The following is a 20,637-nucleotide window of genomic DNA, read 5'->3' as shown; positions in this document are numbered from 1 at the left end:
TTTAGCCCAAATTGAAAATACCATTGCATGTGTATCTTCAAAGACAAAGAGAAGCCGACCACAAAAGGCTTTGCAACAAGCTCAGTCCAACATAACAAGCTGAGAAAGGCATTGCTTATAAATATTTAATTTGATACCTATAGAGATAGCTAATTAGGCTGAATACTTGTATTGAAAAAATACTATGGAAGTCAATGGTGCCACAGAACTGCTCCGTTTCCCACATTCTTCAGAATATCGTCCTTTGTGTTCAGCAGAACAAAGACATTCATACAGGTTTGGAACGACTTGAGGGTGAGTAAGTGATGACAGCATTTTCATTTTTGGCTGAACTATCCCTTTAACTGGTTTAAGGCACTTGGTTTCCTCAAGTTAAATGAATTGAGTAAACTTATTCAATTTTACAGTGTAGGCACTTATTTTACATGCTTTTTTAAAAAAAAAAAACCTAGAGAAGTATATGCATATTCAGATGTGGGAAAGAGATCAAAGTTTGGCTTGTTAGCATAGTCCTGTCAAAAAAAAATCCTTACTGAAGTGATTAAATTAGGCCTATAATATATCATTATAGAATTATTATATGAATGATTAAATTTGAATAGTTTAATGTTTTTTACACACATTTTTTTTTTATGTCATTTATTTTTTATATATATATATATATAATAATTTTTTTTTATATAAGTAATATTCAGCTTGCAATGCTTTTATTTATTTTTTGTCATGGTTACCACAAAAATATTAAGCAGCACAACTGATTTTATATATATATATATATATATATTTATTTTACATTTGATAAGAAATGTTTCTTGAGCATCAAATCAGCATATTAGCATGATTTCTGACACTGAAGACTGGAGTAATGATGCTGAAAATTCAGCTGTGCATCACAGCAATCAATTACATTTAAAAATATACATAGCAATTAATTGCAGTTTTTCACAATAATACTGTTTTTACTGTATTTTGATCAAATAATTCCAGCCTTGGTGAGACACCTTTCAACCAGCTCAGTTAAGATGCTGTCTATGTAGGCTTTAGTTAGCAAGCAGCTCACTAGTGCAACTTTACACACACATAGTTGACTCATTCACCTACATTCACACACACTGAACTCTCTGTAGGCGATCCAAAACAATCATCCATAATCTTTCCTGAAAGCATGTTGAATAACACTAAAACACGCCACGGTACATTAAAGTCTGTTTTTCCTCGAGGGCAACACTCACATAACATAAATGCACGGTGACTGTGGTTACCGACTCTTATCTGGGAGGATCAATTGATTAGGCAATAAATCAGTCAACCTGTGCCCTAGGTTTCCCCCGCACCGAGAGTCAGCCCAGCCCTGCAGCCAAAGACGGGCTCCTGGGTGAACAGGAAGGGCTGGGCTTCAGGTGAGAGGCGAAGACAAAGCAGCGGGAGAAAAACCGGCAGAATAGAGGAGGAGGCAGAGACAGACAGAAAGAGAGAGAAACAGGAATGCAGAAACTCCCTAGGCAGCGACGCAATCCTCTGGAGAGAGAAAAAAGGAATTTTTATGTGCTGCAGGTGATCAGGACTCGACACGGAGACAGAGAGAGAAACGGAGAAAGACTTGGGACCTCATTTATAAAATGTTGCACAAAAACCATCCTAAATTTGATCTTACGATCACCCAGGTTAAAAAAAAAAGTACACTTTCATAATGTACTTAAAGTGCTCTATTTTCACGCACTAATTTTGTACTTAATATACTAAAAATTATTCTTTAGTAGTCGAAAGTTTGCTTTATTTTCAATTCTGCCACATGTACAGCACATACAGCTGGGCCTATACAAATATACAACTAAGGGCATGCCAAAAAAACTAAACAAGTCTTCTTAGTATTTAGTACTTTTTAAGATAAAGTTTACTCATCTGTGTTATTTTGGGACAACATGAATATGAACTAAAATGTGACCTTGGACCACAAAACCAGTCATAAGGTTAATTTTTTAGGATCGGACAATATTTGGCTGAGATACAACTATTTGAAAATCTGGAATCTGAGGGTGCAAAAAAATCTAAATATTGAGAAAATCATCTTTAAAGTTGTCCAAATGAATTCTTAGCAATGCATATTACTAATCAAAAATTAAGTTTTGATATATTTACGGTAGGAAATTTACAAAATATCTTCATGGAACATGATCTTTACTTAATATCCTAATGATTTTTGGCATACAAGAAAAATGGATAATTTTGACCCATACAGTGTATTGTTGGATATTGCTACAAATATATCTGTGCTACTTATGACTGCTTTTTAGGTCCAGGGTCACAAATGTGCTTTTAACATACATTTTGTATTTACCACTTGCAGTACTTGAACCCATCTTTCATACACTAGTACACTCAAGTGGTAACTAAATACATTTTTTAAATACAGAGATAGTATGTTAAAAGCACATTTTAGTTCATATTCACGATGTCCCAAAATAGCACAGTACACGATCTTGAGTTTATCTTAAGAAGTACTAAAGAATAATTTTTGTTAAGTATTAAGTACAAAATTAGTGCGTGAAAATTGAGCACGTTAAGTACATTATGGAAGTGCACTTTTTTTAAACCTGGGCAGACCAAATGAGAACGTAGGGAGCGATAAAGACTCACTAAATAGGCTGCTGCTGATGAACTGATGACAGACGAGTGATTTACTGTGTGATTGGCAGCGAGACGCGAGCTCTGCAGCACAGATGGCAGAGAGATCCAGGCGGACGCGATGGCACGAGATGAGAGGGGCCTGTTAAACTAAAACAAATAAAACTACTTAACTTTACAGATGCACAGATACATAAACAGTCTCTCACACACACACACTCGCACTGATTCAGAGAAGCGACACGTGATGACACACACACACACACACACAGGCGCACAAAGCGGCCTTTGTTGCCGATGTGTGGTCATCCATTTAGGGGCCGAAGCTGACTGGACTCTGCATTACGCATTTCACTGAGTCTTCAGCCATGTGTTTGTGTGTGTGTTTGTGTGTGTGTGTGTGTGACTTCTCCCTCACCAAACTCATCTTTTCCCGTAATTTGTGATAATTGCCCATAAAAGAACGTGTCACACCCGTGTGTGTGTGTGTGTGTGTGTGTGGGTGTGGTGGTGCCGTGATAACTCCAGTGCAGGTGTGTTGCTCAAAGGGAAACAGATTCTCATTGATCCTTTAATTTTACCCCAAACATAGCCTGAGGAAAAGAAACAATAAGCACCTGAGCGTTCGTTCATTTCAATGCTGGCTGATTGTGTTTGCACTGCAATGTTTATGCCATAAGCGTCAATGTGAAATGACATTTTGTTTTGATCGGGTGTATGAATGTCTCTGTGTGTGTGCGTAACTGCTTAACCATATTTTGGAGACGAATTTGTGAGCTAAACTTGACAAAACCTCATTTTGGAAACATATGCACTGATAAAAAACTGTATAAAATAAAGTAAATTGTAAAAAAAAATTAGGATTAGGGTGTGGATTATCTGTTATAGTATTTCTAACTATATGAAAACAATAGAAGTCTATGCAATGTTCACATTTAAGTTAACGAGTGTGTGTGTGTGTGTGTGTGTGTGTGTGTCAGTAGGTGAGCACTAGGGAAGAGGAGAGGCGTGAGAGAGAGATAGAGGGGAAGAGAGGGATGAGAGGATGTGGGATTACATGAAAGAACGGAGTGGTCATAAATTTAGCTCAGACAGACGAATAAAACTCTTGCTATCCTCCCAGTCCCTTTGTTTCTTCCTCAAGGGGTAAGAGCACACACACACACACACACACACACACCCATAGTGTAGTCAGTAAAGGTCTTTTGTACTCTGCAAAAAAACCATGTGACACCATACAGTCGTACCCCAGAGAAATAAATAGTATTAAATAAATATAACAGACATATACACACATACAGAAATCACTGTACAGACTGTACACAAACACTCCTATTCATACACCCTCTCATCTGCATCATAACTCACGGTCATGTGTGTAGACAAAAAGAAACTGTGGTGGTACCATGGTAAAAGAATGGTAATAATGTAGTACTTTGATGTATATTAACAGACTGTATGAATGTGATATTAATACACAATGGCATTCCAAGGTACAGTATGTTTAAGAATACTGTTTAAGAATTGATGATTGAATTAAGAATAAATGATTGCCATGAAACTGTTCAAAAACACAATAATACCATGGTACTTTTCCAAAAACATTGTATTATGGTACTTTTTTTTTTTTTTTGTATCACACATTCTTGGAGGTACACTGAAGTTTCAAATAAATACCTCGGTGTATTATTACATACTGTGGTATTTACTTGACACCCCAATAAATCTTCAAGAACGCTTTCCTTTCATGTAAAAGCATGGGAATATGGCACTGAACGGTTATCATTTTCACATACCATGGTATTTGCATGCTACTCCAAACTACTTTACTACTATTACCATGGTACCATACCCAAAAACATGACCCTTTAATACCATGGTACTAAATTATTACCATGGTATTCACATAGTACTCAATGTTTCTACAAAAATACAATGGTATTACTATTGTACATTTAAAAAGCATCAACAACATTACCATGGTGCCATCCCCAAATCATAGTAATACCATAGTACTTTGAAATATACCAGGGTACAAAATTATGATCTTATTCACGTATCATGGTATTTACATAGTACTCATTGTTTCTACAAAATACCATGGTATCACCATTGTACATTTCTAAACAACAACAAAACATAGTATTAACATGGTTCAATGCTCAAAAACATAGTAATGCCATAGTACTTTGAAATATACTATGGTACTAAATTATAGCCTTATTCACATACCATGTTATTTACATAGTACTCATTGTTTCTACAAAAATACCATGATATTACCATTGTACATTTCCAGAAAACATAATATCACCATGGTACCATGCCTAAAAATATTCTGAAGTTTTTGTATAAAATACTTTCATATGTTTCCTTTTCTGTTCGCACACACGCCATCTGAACATCAGATTTGTGCATGTGTTTCCAAATGTGTAGGAGTGTATTTGTGTGTCTGGAAAAAGACGAGTCAGTGTCAGTGAGGCGTTACTGACTCAGTTTGTGAGGCAGCAAAAACTCTCCATTGTTTCTTTGATTATGCCACATTTCCTCCACTTTTGCCCGTTGACCCTTTCACTACTGCATGACGCCGAGCATGATTCACTTTCCTTCTGCTGAATCACGTCTGGCTCTCTCAAAGAGCGCTCTCTTCCCTTTGTCCGTGACGTACTGGCGGCTCTGTTCTGTTTGGTGATTTAGTGCAAAGCGTGACCATCTGAGATCCTCAGATCTCCATCCACAGAGCGTGAATCAGTCTGTTTCCGCTCTCTGCCCAAACCTAGCGAGCTGATCTCCCCACGCACATTTCACAACAGGTTCAATTCAGTCACGCAAATTAGCTGTTGGTCCAACAGAGAACTGCTTGGTTTGAAAGTGACTTCTGTGTGAGTTGTGCATGGCTGTATTAGTGAAGAATTGTGCTATATGTAATAAACACAACTCATTTTATACACTGCAAATGTGACCCTGGAGCACAAAAGCAGTCATAAGCAGCACAGAGGTATAATTGTAGCAATATCCAACAATACATTGTATGGGTCAAGATTATAAATTTTTCTCTTATGCCAAAAATCATCAGGATATTAAGTAAAGATCATGTTCCATGAAGATATTTTGTTAATTTCCTACTGTAAATATATCAAAACTTCATTTTTGATTAATAATATGCATTGCTAAGAACTTCATTTGGACAACTTTAAAGGTGATTTTCTCAATATTTAGATTTTTTTTGCACCCTCAGATTCTAGACTTTCAAATAGTTGTATCTCAGCCAAATATTGTCCAACAAATCATACATCAATGGAAAGCAATTTTAAAAAATTGACCCTTATGACTAGTTTTGTGGTCCAAGGTTACATATACACTTTAAAAGAGACACACATGCAGATGTTTGTGAAAGATGTTTTCTCTGATTTGTGAAGATGAACATTGTTAAATTACCTTATTTATTGCATCAAAATTTGTTCATACTTTACTATAGATTAAGAGTGGATCATTTTATTATTTGTTTGCTATTCATGCAACAGTAGTTATTACTGTAATAATTTTCACAAGTAAGCATTGCTATCTGATAAGAACTTTGTCTAGTGCTCTTATGAATGTTTTAGCATGACTTTGTGAAAGGAATGAAATAGCATAGCTTTCTTAATGGCCTGCATATCTGCCACATTTCATTCTGTAACCTACTTGTTATACAGATCTCTAGTGTTATTACACTAGTGTTTTTGATAGTGTTGATACTGTTTCTTACAGATAATAATATCACGATGATCATTGCATTTGTCTTATCAAACTTGGCATACAGTCAGCAATAACGTTGCCATGCCCTCTATGGGCTTTTTTATACTATTATTATCGTTATTATTAGTGCCGGCGGCGATGCAGTGTTGCCAGGTATTGCTACAGTAGCAAACAAAATCAAGCTCTCATAGGAGGAGTTTTAAAGTGCTGATTAGTCATTCAGAGAACTTCTGATTCTATTTCTGAATATGAAAAATGTACCGAGGTCCAGACCTCAGTGACCTCATAGCCGTGTACAGTGGTGACCAAAAATTTTTATGACAGTAGTATTTTCATCTGACACACTACAGCCAAAGATAGAAATAACTGATTTTTTTAGCTGGTGAAAATACTAGTGTACTAATCATTATGGCCACCACTGTATATCGCAATTAACTTTTTTGGTTTGCGGAATTTTTTTAGAAGGCAGCTCGCTAGGTTTCGAAACGAAGCCGCTGTTGGGTCTCAAACGCGCAGTCGTTTCTTCAGTCTGGTGAAGTCTTTCGCTGATCTCCAAAGCCAGCTCTGCAGCTCTCTCAGTACCCAAAATCCCTCCACTTTCCGCGAGAAGTCATTCGACGCGGGATGAGACGACAACACTGGGGCCGCCAGCAAAGTGTGAACCTCAGCGGCCGACCCTCCGTACTGATAGATCAGCGAGAGAGGAGAGAGTCCAGCGTGAGGGGACCGAACAGCTCGACGATGCTGTAGAGACGCCGATGAAAAGAGTACAGGCTGCTTTCCGAATTTTAAAGCTGTGTAGTTCATGTTGAGTTTTAGGATTTTCTCTTCATCAATGCTTAACAGTCTTCTCCGTTTCCCCCATCGCTCCATTCCTTCCTCTTTCTCTCTCTCCTCTTTAGCAGCCCAGCTCTCTCCTTCTTTTCTCCTTCCTCTTCTGCCCCGCTTCAGATCCGCCCGAGTCGTTCCCTCTCTCGCGCCCCGAGGCTCGTAACTCCGCAGAGGAGCAGGGCTGTTCTGAAACTGTGAGGACAGAAGTGGGGCGTATCCTTGAGCGGGCGTGGAGGGCGGGAGGTTGGTGTAGCCCAGGGCGTTCATCAGGCCGGATATGGATCCCAGCAGGCCGCTGAGGCCGGAGCAGAAGTGCATGAGGGAGCTCTGGAGGTACGGACACAGGGTGGAGCGCGCCAGCTCCCTCACGGCACACAGGAGAACACTGTAGGCCCGCTGGTTCTGCGCCAGACGGGCGCCGTTCTCCAGCCCGCGCCATAAGTCCACCCGCGTTGCCGCGCTGGGCACGGACAGAGAGGAGCTGTTGGGTCGTGGAGGAGAGAAGCCGGGATCGCTGAATGGAGGACCCAGATAGGACAGCTGAGGAGAGAATCCAGAGATGAGGAGACAACATATTAGATCAATTCTGTCGCATGTAAAATTATATAAAAGAGCCCTTCAGAATCAAATTTTTGTCATCTATATTTCAGTGCTTTCTGGAATAACCCCAACAGTGCACATTTTGCATGTAAGTTTTGCCATCTCTGTTTGAAACCTGCAATTGCAGCTATTTGCAGAATTATTTTCTTAACGTGGGTCGTGCACGTTTTGAGGAGCATGTGTGGCTGTCAGTCACTGCACCGGTGTGGATACTGTACTTAAGGCCCCAGTATACACAAAAAGTTCCTTTTCGTTCTTTGTTTAGGGGTACAACGAAGTTCAAAATACGTGAGCAGCGGTATACTGTTAGCGAACATCCCGATGCCGCCCACTCTGATGAAAGCAACGTTTAAATGAATATGTAAATATGTGCTGCGCGCTTTCCTCTCAGTTACAAAATAAACACAACAAAAATGGATAAAACGGCAGGCTGTGAAGTCACATCACGTGTATTTACATGGCACTTTATTCAATATATTGCTTAAAAGCAATCGGCAGTATTAAACATGAAAAACAGTATCAGTGTAATTTCATCAGAAGCACAACTTTATTTTCTACTAGGCGAAGAACTCAGAGAAGAGTTCTGTTTCACCAGATATTGTCGTCTGAACAAGTAAGTAACAAGTCTGACACTTTTGTTCTGACCAACTGAGGAAAAAAGCATTACAATAAATCGCGCTACAATGGTGAATAAATCTAACGATCGGTTAGCTCATATCACATTAAACCGTGCAAATTATTATTACTGTTATACTTTGTTCTCAGATTGTTCATAAGGAGATAGTTTTGAACACTGGCTGGTTATGTACTTGTTCAAAAATTGATTTTGTACATTTTTTAACCAACAAAAGTAACCGACTGCAGTTTTAATCAAACACATCTGATTCAGATCATCAGCTCATTAGTAGAGACTCCAAGACCTGAAACGGGTTAGACAAAGGAGACATGCAAAATATGCAACGTTTAGGGGTTAATAACCACTGTTCTAATGCACTCTTAAAGGGACAGTTCACCCAGAAATAAAAATTCTAAAAATTCTTTACTCATCCTCCAATTGTTCCAAACCTGTATGAGTTTCTTTCTTCTGTTGAACACACACACACACACAGATGTTTTGAAGATTGCTGGTAACCAAACAACTGACTGTAGCATTGACTTCCATATATGAAAAAAAAAAAAAAAAATACAGTCAGTGGCTACCGTCAACTTGAGGGTGAGTAAATGATGACAGAATTAAAATTTTTGGGTGAACTGTCACTTTAAAAATGAAAGTTCTTAATTGTCGTTGATTATTCCGTGGAATCTTTCCATTGCACAAGCTTTTCTATAGTGGAACAAAGTTATTTAGATTATTGAAATGCTCTTCACACTAAGAAAAAATGGATCTTTCAATAACTGGTCACTGAAAGGTTTTTTGGGGAACCAAAAATGTTCTATTGCATCTCTATGGAAACCCCCCTTTTGGAAGCCTTATATTTAAAACTGTACTCCTATAAGATGACTAAATAAACATACTGAAAACCATATCATTCATATGATACATTTTTTGTAAGTAAAATGCTCTCTAGAGTATGGAACTTTGTTTCCACCACTGAATAAAATCTTGCAATCACTAGTTTACATCTCGCGAATGAGATATAAACTTGCAGTTGTGAGTTATAAAGTCAGAACTGGGTGATATATAGTCGCAATTGCATGTTATAAAGTCAGACTTTTCTTCTCAGAATTGCAAGTTTATATCTAGTAATTCTGACTTTATAACATACAAACGAGTTATAAAGTCAGAATTGTGAGATTTAAACTTGCAATTGTAAGAAAATAATCTTTTTTTTCCTCAGAATTGGACATTTGTGAGTTTATATCTCACAGTTCTGAGAAAAGAAGTCAGAATTGGAAGAAAAATTCAGAATTGTGAGTGTAAATCCTGCAATTCTGACTTTATAACTTGCAATTGTGAGTTTATTTCATGCAATTCTGGGGGGAAAAAACGAGATGCAAACTTGCAATTGCGAGGAAAAAGAGTCAGAATTGTGAGAGAAAAAGTCACAAATAGCTTTTTTTTATTTTTAATTCAGTGGCAGAAACGGGCTTCCATACTAGACTGAGAATGTCCTTTTAAATAGGCCTATTACATGCATCTGTCTCTGACGAGAAAGCAGCAGATTAGTGGATGCTGGTTGCTTGTATTTCTTTTGTTGGCATGTTAGGGATAGTTCCACCCAAAACTGAACATTCTGTCATCGTTTACTCACCCTCACATTGAGCCAAACCTGTATGACTTAGTTTGTTTTGTGGGACATGAAGAAGACACAATGGAAAATAAATGGTAACCAAAAATAGTTTGGTTACCAACATGCTTCAGAATAACTTTTTTTATGTTCCACTGAAGAAATAAAGTCACACGGGTTTGAAACAATGACAATGTTCATTTCTGGGAGGATCGATGTCTTTAACGTCACATTGAAATGGAAGCAGAAACAGATCTGTTGTTCTGTATTGTGAATGCGACAGATTGTCAAAAAAAAAAAAAAAATGTTGGGGATTTGGCTTTATGATCAGACTTTGAAATGTGGGCGTTTCATTCAAAGTGGAGACATATGAGTGCGAGTTTTCAGGAGTAAGTGCAATAAATGCTCAGAGAAGTTCTGCATACGTCACCAAAGAGAAGTCTGTCATTTCACTGGAAGATCCAGCTGTGACATTTTAATTAAAAATCACGGTAAAACTTTAGTTAAGGGACCAATTCTCACCATTAACTAGTTGCTTATTAGCATGCATGTTAATAGCATATTGGTTGTTTATTAGTACTTATAAAGCATATATTAATGTCTTATTCTGCATGACCATATTTTACATCCCTTAATCCACCCCATATCTAAACTTAATGACAGCATTACTATTAATAACCAGCAAATTAGGAGTTTGAGGCAAAAGTCATGGTTAATAGTGAAAACTAACAAACTAAAGTGTGACCAGAATCACAGATGAGTTGTTCACAGTAAAATCTATAATATGCATTTAGTAAACAGACAAGGTGAGTTTTCATTGCATGCCAACTTTAAGCTGGTTAAAATAAGCATAAGCCCTGATGTGTCCCTCCACAACGACCTGTTTCAATAGCAAGTAAATGCATAAATACAGCACATAAAACTACTATCAATCTATTTAAATGGGTGTCTATACACCATACTAGACAAAAAGTAGGTGAGATAAGAGATACTAAAAACTACACTGCAAAAAAAGTATTTTTTTTACTTAGTATTTTTTCTTGTTTGCTAGTTTAACAAATCCTTCACTCTCAGAAATAAAGGTACAAAAGCTGTCACCGGGGCAGTACCTTTTCAAAAGGTAGATTCAAATTCTATTAGGTTCAAATATGTACACTTTAAGTACTAATATGTACCTTTAAGGTACCAAAATAGACCCTTTAGGTACAAACATGTACTTTTTGAAAAGGTACCGCCCCAGTGACAGCTTTTGTACCTTTATTTCTGAGAGTGTTGAATCAGGATGTGTTTACTTGACAAGTAAAGATAAGATATTATGTCATGACTGAAGTAACATAGGAAATGAATACGGGTCATTTTTGACCCATGGTGTGCATCAGAAGGGTAGTGACACAAAAACGATTTTTATTCAAAATGTAAGAAAGAAAAATAAAAATAAGAATATGTGATGATCAAAAACAAGTTAATTGAGGAATTCCTGGAATTCTGAATGATGAAATTAATTTTAGAAAAATAAACTCACTTTAGACCCATGTAGTGCATCAAAGGTGGTTTAAACAAGACAAAAATACTAAGGAAGACAATATTTTTTTTTGCAGTGTAATTAAAACTATATGCATTCAGGAGATAAAAAATCTGGGAAGAGCATTCACAGGAAACATCTATAAACAAAAGCGTCCCATTTATCGTCACACACTTGACGTGCACAAACAGAGAGTGACTCACGTAAGTGTCTCTGATCTCCTTCAGCTGGTGGTCCAGGTATTTGGTCAGCTCGTATGTTCTCTCGATGGAGCTCCTCTCATTGGTGAGGATGAGCGTTCGGTCCAGCACCTGAGCGAACCCAACCGCAGCCAATAACCACAGCAGCACCGCCACCTGAGCGACTGAAAACACGGGGTTCACTGCATGCACAACTGACAATTTCATGTCCAATTCTCTTGTTTAGAGCATTTCTGCCAATGCATTTCATGAAATGCATTAATAATTGTCTTATTTCTTTAAAAAAAACTCAAATGAAGACTGTGATATTGTTTGAGGAATAACAGCAAGCGGAGAAAATCTGTCTGTAATCAGCTCAGGGTAAATGTTTGGTTTCTAAGCCTTCACACAAATTATGTTGTGTCATTTTAGTGAATTTTTGTAATATGGTGGTTTTAGCTGTAATTCTTTTGAGGTATTCAAATGAAAATAGTTAGTTTTATGTTACGCTTTGATTGTAGAGGTTACAATTTCTTGCGGCTTTATCTGGCACTGCTTCTGCTACCGTCTCTGGTAGAGTTTGTTTATAGAGATAGAGAAGTTCTGCACAGGATTATTAAAGGGATTTATGTTTATATTGAAACAGGGTCATAAAAAGTTGAAATATTGTGTGTCATACCCTTAAGTTTTAATTTATCTCTACTGCTTAAATGTGCCTTACTTCAATATTTTAATGCATTTTTTTTTTAACCGTGAGCAATTCATTCATGCATGCATTTAATTTCTGAAAAAAACAATGTGTTTGTTTTAATCAAAATGTCATACTCAATAAGTCCCCGCCCTACCTTATTTTCCTTTTTAGATCTGAAGCTGCTTCCATTTCATCATGACTTTATGAGAATTAATGAGATGATTTTATGATAGCAATAAATACAGTGACCCCAACACAAGCACTTCTAAAATATCACATAAATAACAGCATTTTGAATTTGAACAAAGAGCTATTTTTTGCAAAGTCTTTGTAGTTACCTATTAACGTGGTTCACTAAAATTTGACAAACTGAAAGTGTCATACTTTTCCCTTTCATTTCTAACAGTGCATCTATTCTTTCAATCATTTGACAAACAGTACTTTCTCTCTGTGTGTGTGTGTGGTCCTCTACTCTGGGACGTGTTTTTGTTTTGGAGTGTGTGTTTGTAGGTTTCTGTTTTGGATTATGTGTATATACATGCCTGTACACAGACCAGTGCATTTATTACATTGGGTATTGAGCGCGAGCGTGTGTGAATGCACACGTCCAGAGGCTCTTTCAAACCAGAAATCACACTGAGAAAATGGGAGCAAATGAGAACGAACCTCCGAACTCTTGAAAGGGTCACGCAGTGCTCCTATTATGAGTGTGTGTGAGCCTCGGGGAGTCATCCGGCACAAACACATCTCACATCGTGTCTCTCTTCTCGTTCTTTTTTGTGTCAAGCATTCAGAGGAACATGGCAGAGATGTGTAATTACTTGTTTGAGGCATTGTGTTTTCAACAGGTGTGAAATATGTGCGCCTCCTCCCCTCCGCTTTTCCTTTTCATCTCTGTTCTTCTCCTCTTCTTGAACCTCACATCCATTTTTCCTCAATCCTTTCTTCTCCCAGGTTTTTCTACTCGCTGTCACACATTGTTTCTCTCTCCTTCCCCTCATGTTCCCCCTGTGAAATTCTCCAGGTTGTTTTTGATCTTCTCATACACGCCTAAGCTTCCTCGCCTTCTTTAAAGTGGTTTATCTCTTTTTTGCCCCCCGGCCAAAATAACAACAGCTTATTAACCTCGATTAGCCCTGCCAGTTTTTCTTTTCAGAGCTGTTTCTCTCTTTCTAATTCACTCATTCTTCTTCAAGAGCGAGGAATTCTCATCTAAAGCTCTACCTGAAACACACACACCGATCCTGACACACCTTTTCCCAAACCCAGGGTCACAATAATCATCCAAGACCTAACCAAGTTAGATCAACGGCAGGGTGTGGAAGAGTTCAGCAGTGCATCTCCAAAATCCTGATCCAGCACAAACGGCTTATTGAAAACATCAGATATACTGAAATCTTCCATTAAAGTCTTATAAACATTGACTGACATCTTATTCTTATTAGAACTGTCTTTTGTTCCAGTGAATAACTGGATAAGAGCACCCCGAGGAACATTTTATTGCTCCAAGGTTTCTCTTTCAGAGCTCCTAAGACTCGCATTAAAGCATTAAGATCGTCTCAAATGTTTCTGCTATTATATTTCCGAAGAAAAATAGTAATAGACAACAAAGTTCTTTATTGGCATCACTAGTTCAATAAAGAACCCTTAACATCTTTCCATTCGCACAAAATGTTATTTACAGTAGAATTAAAATGTTCTTTTTAAGAACGCTTTACTGAAAAGTTCTTAAAGGAGGTCAAAGCTGCTCTTATATGGTATTCACTCCAAAAATCCCTTTTGTTTTTAAGAGTTTGAGAGCTTTAAAATAATGCTGATTTATGCCAAAACAAATTGAGTTCATACTGAGATCTCCGAGTTTCAAAAAACTCAAAGATGAATCGATTACACTTAAATATTGAGGTCTTTTTTTGCCGTCGTTGGTTTCCACGAAGAGCCTTAAATATCCATAAAACCTTGTCACTGGTAAAAATATTCTTCACACTAAGAAAATAATGGTTGTTTTAAGAACCGATCGCTGTAACGTTCTTTGAGGAACCAAAAATGGTTCTTCAATGGCCAGTTTTTAAACCTTCATTTTTAAGAATGTTTTTCTCTGAAAACAATGCCAGGCAGAAATCATAACTCTGAGTGCTTAGAAAGCTCACAGCATGCATCTCCGCAACAATCAGCACGAGTTGACGTTATTTATTTACAACATTTTCTTAAGCTTGCTATCTCTCAGTTTGAGCAAAGATAAAAGTGTTGTTTCTTAGCAAACACAGACAATTATAACTCTGTTGATTCGGGGACTGCAGTTTTTCTCATGGCATAGTAGATCTTATCGAGAATCACATGAAGAATGTTCTTCTCTCTCTTTGCTTATTTGGATGTGAGCACAACAGCTCAAAAACAGAGCACTGGCATATTTACATAACCCCTGAAACAAATCCCCCGCGACTTTATTGAATAACAACGGCTTTCATTAGGACGGATATGTGAGTGAGTGTGTGTGTGTGTGTGTGTGTGTCTCCTGCAGCTGGCAGCAATGATATGATGTCAAATCGGTATATATCAGTCAGTTGCGCTGTCTTTCTCTCCGTCTCACACACATGCACACGTAGCCTCTCGCTTTCCATCTTCTGCCTGATGCCTCCGTGTTAACACTAAACAGACGAGTTTCTGAGGCTCCAGTCAACAATACCAAGAATTCAGCATTATGGTGCAATATCATAAAACATGTTCCCTCCTTTCACATCATATAAAGTTATATTGCCCATATGATGGACTGGTCAGTTCAGTGCACAAAGAGGCTAGTCTTTCATATTCATGAGCGAGTGTGTGTTTGTGTGTTTGTGGAGGGGGTCAGGGTCATGTTGTGTGTCTGTGTACAGTTAAAGTAGAGATTTATGTGCAGTCTGCACTCAATCAAACGTGCATTCCTTCACTGACTAGACACACACACACATGCATGGCAGTAGATGGATGTTAGAATATAAATGCATCTTTACACACGATGGACATCCATTGATTGTTTCTAGATGCATCAAACTCTCATTCACACTCTCCATGATCTCTACAAGGCGACACACACTCCTCAGTCTCCCTGTGGATATTTAGTTTGAATTTTAAATGGATGGAAGTTGGCCTGAAACCTTGTCGGCTTTGCCAAGGACCTTCAGAGCAAAAAAGGAATGGACAATAAAACCCGTGCTAGGAGAAAAATCCTCACTTTGCCTGAACTTTCCGTCTAAAAATGAAGGTTCTTTATTGGCTCTGATGGTTCCTTGAAGAACCTTTAACATCCATGGAATCTTTCCATTGTACTAATGGCTCTTTACACTCGTAAAATAAGGTTTCAAAAGGAAACGGAAGAACCGTTTAAGTTTCATAAAGAACCTTTAAATGAACAGTTCCTAAAATAACCATTTTTTCTAACATTTTAATAATCTAAAGAATCTTTTTTCCTCTGTGAAGGACCTTTTGTGCAACTGAAAGATTCCGTGGAAGTTAAAGGTTCTTCGTGGAATCATCGATGCCAATTTTTAAGAGTTTATATAGTGGGAAATGTTCTTTAGATTGTTAAAAAGTTCTTCTTTTTAGGAAAATTCACTGAAAGGTTTTATTTTATTGATGGTTCCACGAAGAACCAAATTATGGAATCTTTCAATTGCACAAAAAGTTTTGTGCAAAAAACCTGGAAAAAGTTTCCTTGTTATTAAATTACTAAATAAATAAATTATTATTTTAAGAACTGTTCACTGAAAGGTTATTTAGGGAACCAAAAAATGTTCTATAAAATGAAGATGGATGAACCTTTAGCAATTTTCCCGATATTACGCTCAAAAAAAAAAAAAATTAAAAAAAATAAATCACATTTTTACCCAGCGGCTGGGTTTGTCCATATATGAAACAAGCCAGTATTTTTAGAGTATACGGAGATTGTTTGTAGTAGAACAAATATTCTTTAGATTTTTAACATTTTCTTTTCACTGTGAAAAATTGTTCTTTTAGGAACACTAAATATATGAGAGGTTCTTTGGTGAACCAAAATGGTTCATCACTGAAAAAAAATAAAATAATAAAAAAATTGAAACTTAATTTTAAGAGTTCACATGCACATATCTTTGATCTTTTTTCTTGTGCTTTTTTCAAATTTCAAACTCCTCTGTTCAGTCCGATGCACTATACCGCTACCTCTTTTATTACCTTTCTTTTTTCACTCTTGCTTTTTTTAATTATCTCTTCCCTCCCCCCCCCACCATTCCCCCATCTCTCCGACTCAAGTTCCTCACTTAACGTTGTCCAAAATGAGCCGCTCTTGAAAATAAATACAACAGAATGAAGAGCAACTATCTGCGCGTCCAATCTGGAAGATCAAATATGGAACTCGAACAGTTCGAGTTGGAAAGAAAGAAAGAAAGAAGTGGGAGAGCGAAGGGGCTTGGTGAAGCGAGGGGCCATGTTAATTTGGGAAAAATGTAAACAGCATGTGTAACTGTTCAAACCGTGACCAACTCATTTTATATCATTCCCCTGTGCTCGCTCGCTCCTTTTTCTTTTAGAGGGAATCTGGGCTGCGTTAACCCTCCTTCCTTTCCTCCATCACTCCATCTCTCTCTTTCTCCTTAAGCCCTGCACTTCCTAAAGCTCTTCATCCCTCCACCTCTCTCTCTCTCTCTCTCTCTCCTAAACCGACTGTCTTGTCTGCATCTTTGTGTGAATTAAAATGCAAATGCATGGGGCGCTGTGACATGTTAATGCTTTGGGGCTTTGTTTCTGAAACCATCTGTGTGAGTTTGAGTGTATTTGGCAGTTTGGGTTGTGTATGATTGCTGTGATAGATGCATGTGGGGAAAAATGAACTGTAATGGGGAAAAGAGAATGTGTGTGTGTGTGTGTGTGTGTGTGTGTGTGCGTGACAGACTACTCTGCTGCTTTGTTCAGGCGTAAATCGCATCATTTCGTCACACACTCTTCTTCCTTTCCACAGACATGCATGGCTCCCTGAAGACAGGTGCTGTGTGTGTGTGTGTGTGTGTGTGTGTGTGTGTTTAGACCCTGACTAACTTGAATCATGTACTTTCTCATATCAGTGTCGGTTAACAAGACAGGGGTGAGTCTGCCCTATGAACCCACGCATTAGTGTGTATGTGTGCTTTAAGAAAATGTGCCCACAATAGTGAAAAAATGAAAAGGACATTTGAAAAATCTTCTATTTGAAAGGTTCATAAATTCTATTTTGCTCTCTGAAATTAACAAGTTTGTGAGAGTTTAGAAAATAATATCACCTCTGAACTGCGTCAACCAGATTTCTTCCCTGAAACCAATATGTGAGTTTGTTTTTCCTGCTTCAACACTGATATTTTAGGAAATGCTTTGTGTTTTGGACAGTGCTTAAATGTATATTTAATGTATGGCTATTTTTAAGAACAACCTAAAATGTGTATTTCTGTCATCCAGCTTTACATTGCTCTTTGTCATGTAGCCTATATGTTCACTGAAATCGACAAGAACGTGAATAAACTCAATCTCCTTAAAAAGTAGGCTACTGATTTGACTCAGAAAATACTTAAATGCATTAATAAGTCAGCCTATTACACGTGATCAGTCTCGCGCCTGAGTATGAAATTAGACACATTTAACATATGCAAATAAAAATAATTAAGGAGACTTTTAGGTCAACAATTCAATCGATTGTTTGACATGAAATCTTATATCTGAACTAAACTTACTTTAACGAAACGGACTGACTTTGCTGCACAGGCCTCTCTGCTGCACAGAGTTTTTAAAACAGAAGAGTCAGATATTCATAAGAGAACTAATGCTTGCATGTTTCACCTTGCAAACAAATTTACGCGCACGTGCACACAAACAACAATAGAAATAATCTTTTTAAAAAAACTATTGAGGATTTAAAGCGTTGAGAAAAACTCGGAAGAAATATATTAATTATATTTTATAATTATCTGACAGTCTAAACATAATAGGCCTAATAATAATAATAAATGAATCATAATTAGCTGTGAAAAGCCAAAGTCGCTCATCACTTACCTTTCCAGCGATGCATTTTAATGTTCAGATCCGTTTATTCTTTCTGAGGTTTTGAAGAGTTCTGGATGAAATCAGACGAAGCCCGTTATTCTCGTGCTTTAGTAAACTCTCCCAAAACTTCTCCCAAGCCTGGATCAGCCTGCGCGTGCATATGAGAGCAATAGATCTACAGAGAGGAAAATATTTATAGAGTGACTTAAAAAAAAAAAAAAAAAAGCAAACCCATGCAGTGAGTAAAGTGTGTGATATCCAGGTAAGTGTCTCTGAGACGCACTGAGTGAGTGAGTGACTGGAGGGATTTTATACACATGCACCCCTCTCTTTCTCCTCCTCCTCTCTTCTTCTCTTCTTCTCTTCGGTGATTCACTGTTGATTCATCTCTTTTGAAGTCAAGGACCCTGCCACGAGACTCAGAAACCACAAAGCTGCGAGGACAGATATTTCATAATTCCTCCAATTATTTTCTCACCAACTGCATGCTTTTTTTCTCGGATTCGGTGACTCAATTATAATTTGTCGTTGAGTAATTCATTCAGAAGGGACAGTGTTTAGACTGGTGTGTGTGTGTGTGTGTGTGTGTGTGTGTGTGTTTGACCCAGTCTTTGCTCGTTTATGCGTCAGTCCTCCGGTATTGCCTTTATTGACAGTGAGATTATTGAGATTGTGTGTTTAACACTCATGCGTGGGTTTATTTCAGAGGCGTGATGAGAGGATAAGCGCTTCATTTCACCGCGTGACATTAAAAGAAGAGGAAGGATTAACACTGTGATTATTGCATAACTCTTCAGAGCCTGTGATGCTTGATTGATTTGCTGTCAGATGATGTTTGATTGGATGCATCGTGATGCTGGCGTCCTCTGCTGTTTAACACCGGGATCTGCCATTAAACCGTGTCTATAACAGGCTAATAATAACCAAAATAATGCATAGAAAGATTATTTTACCTGTAACTGTATATGTTTATAGCTATTGTTTTATTAAAAGCATATTGAAAAGGTTTTTGTCAAGTCAAAAAAAAAAAAGTATTTGCATTTACAAATGAATTATACATTAAGAAAAAAGTTTAAAAAAGTACACGAGAGAAAATAAATGCAAACTTTATTTTCATATTCAAATATTTAGAATTTAATGAATTATTAGGCTTATTTATATTAATAGTTTATAATAATAATAATATATTAATAATAGCATTAATAATATTTTATATATAAAAAATAAATATATATAATATATAATATAAATAAATAATAAATATGTGAATATATTTTAATCTAATAATGCAATTAATAATAATATGCTAATGATAACATTTTAATCTTTTAAACATGTTTTTAATTCATATATGTTCATATATATTTTATTTCGTTATATTTATGATCATAATTACAATATATGCATAATATGGTTATCTTCATATGGTTCTATCTCTCTCGCTATATATATATATATATATATATATATATGTATATATGTATGTATATGTATATATGTGTGTGTATATATATATATATATATATATATATATATGCAGGAGGAACAATAAATACGGAAAATATATATATTTTAAATTTGATATTTAATTACATATTTTATATATTCTATTTAATATTAATTACAACATTTGAATATTTTAAACATGTTTGAAGATTAATATTTCAAACATTTGATATTTAGTTAAAATATTATTATTTCGTTATATTTACGGTCATAATATGGTTATATATGCATACTATAAGGTTCTCTTTATAGCCATATAGGTTATATAAAATAAACATAAAATAGACATTGTAATTGAATGCTTTTTCGGTTAAAGTAAAGTAGAAGTAAAAGGAAGAATTAAAGAACACGTGAATAAAAAGTGGCAGGAAATGTGGGACAAGGATTTAAAGGGCAGGCACTTATACAATATCCAAAAACAAGTCGGCAAAAGGAGAATATGTTTTAACAATAGAAAAGAAGACATAATTATTACTCGACTTAGAAAATGACATTCTGGTTTAAATAATTCATTATTCACGATAGGGAAACACACATGTTATACGTGTAGTGAAGCAGAGACTATTGAGCATGCACTTCTACATTGTGTTATTTAAGAAACTGAGTAACATAGGAGTAATTCAATTCACTATATCAAATCTTTTAAGTTTTGCCTCAGGACAGACAAATAATATGAGAGAAATCATTAGTTTT

At 36.6% G+C, this 20,637-nt stretch overlaps 1 protein-coding gene across 1 annotated transcript; it reads right to left on the bottom strand.

Annotated features, from left to right (window-relative positions):
* Positions 1 to 3,880: 3,880 nt before the first annotated feature.
* clcf1 (cardiotrophin-like cytokine factor 1) lies at positions 3,881 to 18,694 on the bottom strand. The gene is made up of 3 exons (XM_058798532.1): positions 18,448 to 18,694; positions 11,748 to 11,908; positions 3,881 to 7,734 (listed from the first exon to the last, which is right to left on the bottom strand). The coding sequence occupies exons 1-3, from the start codon at positions 18,461 to 18,463 to the stop codon at positions 6,868 to 6,870; spliced, it is 1,044 nt and encodes a 347-aa protein (XP_058654515.1). The 5' UTR covers positions 18,464 to 18,694; the 3' UTR covers positions 3,881 to 6,867.
* Positions 18,695 to 20,637: the final 1,943 nt, after the last annotated feature.

This window comes from Onychostoma macrolepis, chromosome 14 (assembly GCF_012432095.1).
Source record: "Onychostoma macrolepis isolate SWU-2019 chromosome 14, ASM1243209v1, whole genome shotgun sequence".
Taxonomy (NCBI): Eukaryota; Metazoa; Chordata; class Actinopteri; order Cypriniformes; family Cyprinidae; genus Onychostoma; species Onychostoma macrolepis.
Note: the sequence above shows the minus strand (reverse complement) of the source record. Positions and strands in the feature narration are given on the sequence as shown.

What these genes read in the sequence shown, in the direction of transcription:
- clcf1 (XM_058798532.1), bottom strand. An exon ending in AGGAGATCAGAGACACTTAC is followed by an intron (nt 7,735 to 11,747) that starts GTGAGTCACTCT and finishes TTCTCTCCTCAG; the next exon opens with CTGTCCTATCTGGGTCCTCC.